This window comes from Chenopodium album, chromosome 11, assembly GCF_948465745.1.
Source record: "Chenopodium album chromosome 11, dcCheAlbu1.1, whole genome shotgun sequence".
Taxonomy (NCBI): domain Eukaryota; kingdom Viridiplantae; phylum Streptophyta; class Magnoliopsida; order Caryophyllales; family Amaranthaceae; genus Chenopodium; species Chenopodium album.
Genome location: NC_137844.1, coordinates 56,594,968 through 56,599,912, shown reverse-complemented (window position 1 = coordinate 56,599,912; position 4,945 = coordinate 56,594,968). Strand labels below are relative to the sequence as shown.

At 35.8% G+C, this 4,945-nt stretch overlaps 1 protein-coding gene across 1 annotated transcript; it reads right to left on the bottom strand.

Moving 5' to 3' along the window:
* Positions 1-1,744: 1,744 nt before the first annotated feature.
* LOC145569353 (putative serine/threonine-protein kinase PBL19) lies at positions 1,745-4,483 on the bottom strand. Its single transcript, XM_081628701.1, has 4 exons — positions 3,963-4,483; positions 3,415-3,675; positions 2,793-2,915; positions 1,745-2,435 (listed from the first exon to the last, which is right to left on the bottom strand). The coding sequence occupies exons 1-4, from the start codon at positions 4,356-4,358 to the stop codon at positions 2,031-2,033; spliced, it is 1,185 nt and encodes a 394-aa protein (XP_081484827.1). The 5' UTR covers positions 4,359-4,483; the 3' UTR covers positions 1,745-2,030.
* Positions 4,484-4,945: the final 462 nt, after the last annotated feature.

The following is a 4,945-nucleotide window of genomic DNA, read 5'->3' as shown; positions in this document are numbered from 1 at the left end:
AAACAGAGGGAATAATAACAACAAATTCAACCACTTTGACTTTGTATTTACTCTTTCTACCTCAAATTTGTATTTTATACCTCAAATTCTAAAAAAATAAAATAAAATTATAGTTTTCACATATTACGATAACAAGTGGCGTTAAAGCATTATATTATTTGGTAGACTCTACTATTATTAATATTAAAATAAATTGTAATCTTAAAATGAATGATTTGAATCATACTAAAATGACTTTTATACTAGTTGTACAACTTTTGACAAAAATAGTTGGTCCTCCAAGCAGTAGTGCAATCATCAAATGCTTCTACTGTGGAATGAAAATCTATTATTATTAACCAAAGGAAATTTTGACATTTGCTATCAGGAAAAACATCTCGCTTCACATTTACTACCGGTTTAATTTTTTTTTTTTAACGTTGCTACCACTTAAATCAGAGTTTGTTAAAAATCACTACCACTTATCTTACGCCATTAGTATTTTTTGTTACCACCACCCAACCACCATCCAATCACCACTCCTTCCCACCCACCAGCTGCCCAATCCACCGCCACTATTCAACATCAAACCCACCGCAACCACCGTCCACCCACCACTCCTTCCCCACCCACCAGCTGCCCAATCCCCTGCCCGTGACTCCAGCCACCTAAACAACTCCCCTGCTCCTTCCAAGACTCACAGAACCACCATCATTACCACCCACAATTAACCACCACTTCGCACAACCGCTCAAACCACCATCAACAACCGCCAATCAGCAGCAGAACCACAACGAACCACCATCAATTACCAACCCTTTCGCTGCCCCTTTCCCCTGTTCCCTCGCATCACCACCAATCGGCACCAACACCCAATCCCAGCCGTCGCACACAGCAATCGAACCCAAATTCGCAACCTTCAACGACAGTCGGCGCCGGTGTCGCGATCCCAGCCCCGTTCGCAGCCCCCTCCCCTCGAAAACCCGCCTCGATCCCAGCCAAAAACCCCAATTGAGCAAATCTCAAACCCCAATTCCATTAAGCTTGTGGGTAACGAGAGTGGAGAATGTGAGTGAAGAAGAAGGAGGAAGAGCGGTTTTTGTGGAGTTTTCCGACGGCGAGGTGGAGGACCATGGGGAGGGTGGCGCCGGCAGCAGGAGGGGGAGGGTGGCTAAGGTGTTTTAAGGGTGGCTGGTTTTTGTTTTTGTTTTTTAAATTTTTTTTTTTTTTTTTAATAAACTTAACAGAAATCCTAACGGATTCCATTAAGTGATAGTGATTTTTAACAAACTCGATTTAGGTGGTAGCAAAGTAAAAAAAAAAAAAATTAAACCGATAACAAATGTGAAGCGAGGTGTTTTCCCTGATAGCAAATGTCAAAATTTCCTTAACCAAAAGATCTTTGAGATGCTTTCCTATAAATAAAAGCAGTCTCACGATAATAGCATAATCACTTTAATAGTTTAATAATAGTATAATCATAATGACACATAATTGTTTGACCATTTTGTAATAACTCTATTCAACTAATGACTAGCTAGCTACCTAACAAGGTTAAAATAAAGAAAAAGTTTGCATTTTCAATTTTCCCTTCTTATATTGCTAAAAAAGGATAGATCCGTCATTTAGCTAACTATTAGGTAGCTAACATGCTTAGCAATGACTCGATAACTATTATTAATAAGTAATAAAAATAAGGTGAATAGAACAAAATCTTTAAGTTGTGCTTAACGTAAAAAGCAATATCTCATGGACGATAAACAAATGCTAACAACATAACAAATTTGATTAATTACAGACACAAATGCTGCAATGAAGCAGAAAATCATGGGAAATGATCTGATTCATTACAAACTCTCCGCAAAATAAGCTTAAATGAATCAAAATCAAATGTACTCTCTTAATCATTCAACCTAGATTTTTATTTTCTACTACAAATGACTGATAAATACATAATTTTTGGTATTTGCATCATATTGTAAGACTTAGCTTACAGCATGATCATGCTTTACTTCTCTACTAAATTGAATCTTAATTTGTAGATAATTCCTCTATTTAGCTTTACTTGTTTGTGGGGTGTTTACTCTAGAAGAGCTTGCTTCTGATTCTAGGACAGCCCCTTTCAACACCTCTATAATTTCACTCATATCGGGTCGTTCTTCTGCTGTCTTGACCAAACATCTATCTGCTAACTTAGCTATTTTTCGGGCAGTGCTCAAGGGATACTGATTTCGAAGGCGGAAGTCCATCATCATGCTAAACATCTTACTGTCAGCTGGAAACTGTTTCACCCAGTCTAGCAGTTTCTGCTCTGAGACTGGACGATTCCTCTCTATGGCTCGTCTACCAGTCAAGATCTCGTAAAGTACCACCCCAAAGCTGTAAATGTCACTCTTTTGCTTTAGATGGCCTGTGTCAACATATTCCGGGGCTGCATATCCAAATGTTCCCACTGGCTGAAAGTTAATAAGCAAGACATATCTTCAGTTCAATTAAGCCCAAAAATTTATAAGTTTCATCATAATGTTTTAAGTTAACACTTTTCAAGTTTCAATATTCTCGAGGTTTCCATGAAATCTTCCTAAACTCGCCCATAACACAGGCCAGCCAGTTTGATTTACTCTAACTCCTAAGGAAAGTTGGCTGTTAACATAGAACTCAGTGAATAAATCTACACAAATTTATTATCAAGCATCTGTAAAACTAGACTATTTACTTTAAAAGGTAGGGGGTGCAGCACACAAGACTTCTTCTGTTTGACAATTAGATTAAATAGAATAATACGAAAGTTTAGGCATATCAATAGAACTTACCGCTGTTGACACATGAGTAGCATCCCCACTCGGCCCTTCTCTAGCCATCCCGAAGTCAGATAACTTTGCGTTCATATGCTGATCCAAAAGCACATTCGAAGACTTAAAGTCTCTGAATATCACCTGAACAACAACAACAACAAAAAGAAAAAGTTAGTGATTTAGTCCAACATCAACTGACCAGTAACACATGGCTTTTGTTTTCTGCTGAGTGTGCCCATACTGTGGATAACATAACAGACAGTAGAAATGAAAGACCGCGCATCAACCTCCATGACATTGTGTTTTCAAGCTGAACGAGTACATCAATCTTAGCTTATACCACAATAATTCATTTATACAAATTACTAGTATATATTTGATCATCAATTGGTAAGTTCAGAAGGTTTAATTTATCAGATGTACGAAGTATTATCACATTATGCACTAGCACAGGCGGCTCATTAGGCTTTCTCAAAGTTGTATGCAGATTCAGACTGATAAATTTACATACAGACATAGCAACAATAAAATCTCTTGATTTGACTCGAACACAAAGGAAACATAATAAGTTAAATGCTGCTATTCTAAGACACATAACAATATAACATTGCAGCATTGCACCAGCAGAATGAAATCACACCTGAACTTCGATTCCATCGTGCAGATAACTCAATCCTTCGGCCGCATCCAACATTATCTTTAACCTTCTTATCCATGGTAGGGCAGGAAAGTTTTTCCCAAACAAATGGTGTTCCAAACTTTTATTCTGCATATATTCATACACTAATAGCCTCTGAATTCCTCTTTCTCCATCTACAGCACAATATCCCAAAAGCTTTACCAGCTTAGGATGATCAACAACGCCGAGGAATTGAACTTCAGCAAGAAATTCTTTATGGCCCTGCATTGGTTCACCAACAAATTTCAAGACCAGAAAAAAGAGCTACCATTCTATGAACATTGTCAAACAATCACAAGATCGAAATCCTGCTTCGAAACAAATTTAAGCACATGATTTTAATATAAGTCTAAGCAAGAAAATCTGATAAAAGGGCAAATGCAAAGTATACAAAATCAGATAGAGGGCATTCAAAGATAGAACAAAACAACAAAGAAATCGACACACACATTTACGTGGTTCACTAACAATGCGACGACAACAATAAAAAGGTTGTATTTAGTGAATACCTGCATGCCATATCTGTTAAGCTTCTTAATAGCAACCACAATAGGATCACCCTTGCCATTTAAAGGCTTAATTGTACCTTTATAAACACTCCCAAAACCACCCTCACCAACTTTCAACAACTTGTTGAAATCATTTGTAGCTTCTCTAAGCTCATTATAAGTAAAAACCCTCAAATTATGTTGCTTCTCTCTATACAATTCAGGTATACTTCTTGATGATGAGGCTGAATTCGCCGATTTTGATACTCGATTATTTGATGCATTTGAAGGATTTTGATTTCTTAATTCAGGAGCTGAATTTGATTGCTTCTTTTCTTTACCCTTCCTCTTGAATGAGGTGAAACAATTCATCTTTGAAATTTTTAGAAATAACCTCTCAATAAACACAATTTTCATATAATTGTTGATTGAACTTTTTTACATCACACCCATGTTTTTAAGTTTTTTTAAAAAAAATAGTTCAGAAAAATGGAAAATTGAAAAGACTCAACTGAGCAAACTTGAAATCGAGAAAAACCCGGTTGAGAAAAAAAAAAAAAAAAAAAAAAAAAAAAAAGAAAGAAAGAAATTTTAGAAAAACCAGTTCAGAAATAATGAAAATTGAGAAAAACCAGTTGAAATTTAACTTTTTGGTCCAAAATTTGTGAGAAATAACAAAACCTAGATCAAAGTAAACAGAAGCAATTTCTGGGCACTAAACAATACAAGTTGAAGCTAAAGAAATGAAAAAATCCAATGAATTTAGCTTGATTTTAGTGTAATACAAACAAAGTACAAAATTTTGAGGAGATTGAGGTAACCCCAATTAAGAAATTGGTCAAAATATGTGGCAAAAAGATAACCCAGATGAAATTAAACAAGTAAAAGGAAAAAAAAATGTGTAATAAACTATATTTGAAATTCTAAACAGAAAAAATTTCTGGGAATATAAAAGAAAACAAGGTGGAAAGCTCTGAAAAAAATATGAAAGGAGAGAATTTTCT

Excerpts from the sequence above, each read along its gene's own strand:
- LOC145569353 (XM_081628701.1), bottom strand. The coding sequence starts at position 4,358 with ATGAAAATTGTGTTTATTGAGAGGTTATTTCTAAAAATTTCAAAGATG. Across the intron at positions 3,676-3,962 it reads TTAACAGATATGGCATGCAG|GGCCATAAAGAATTTCTTGC; the intron begins GTATTCACTAAA and ends GAACCAATGCAG. Across the intron at positions 2,436-2,792 it reads CTACTCATGTGTCAACAGCG|CCAGTGGGAACATTTGGATA; the intron begins GTAAGTTCTATT and ends ATTAACTTTCAG.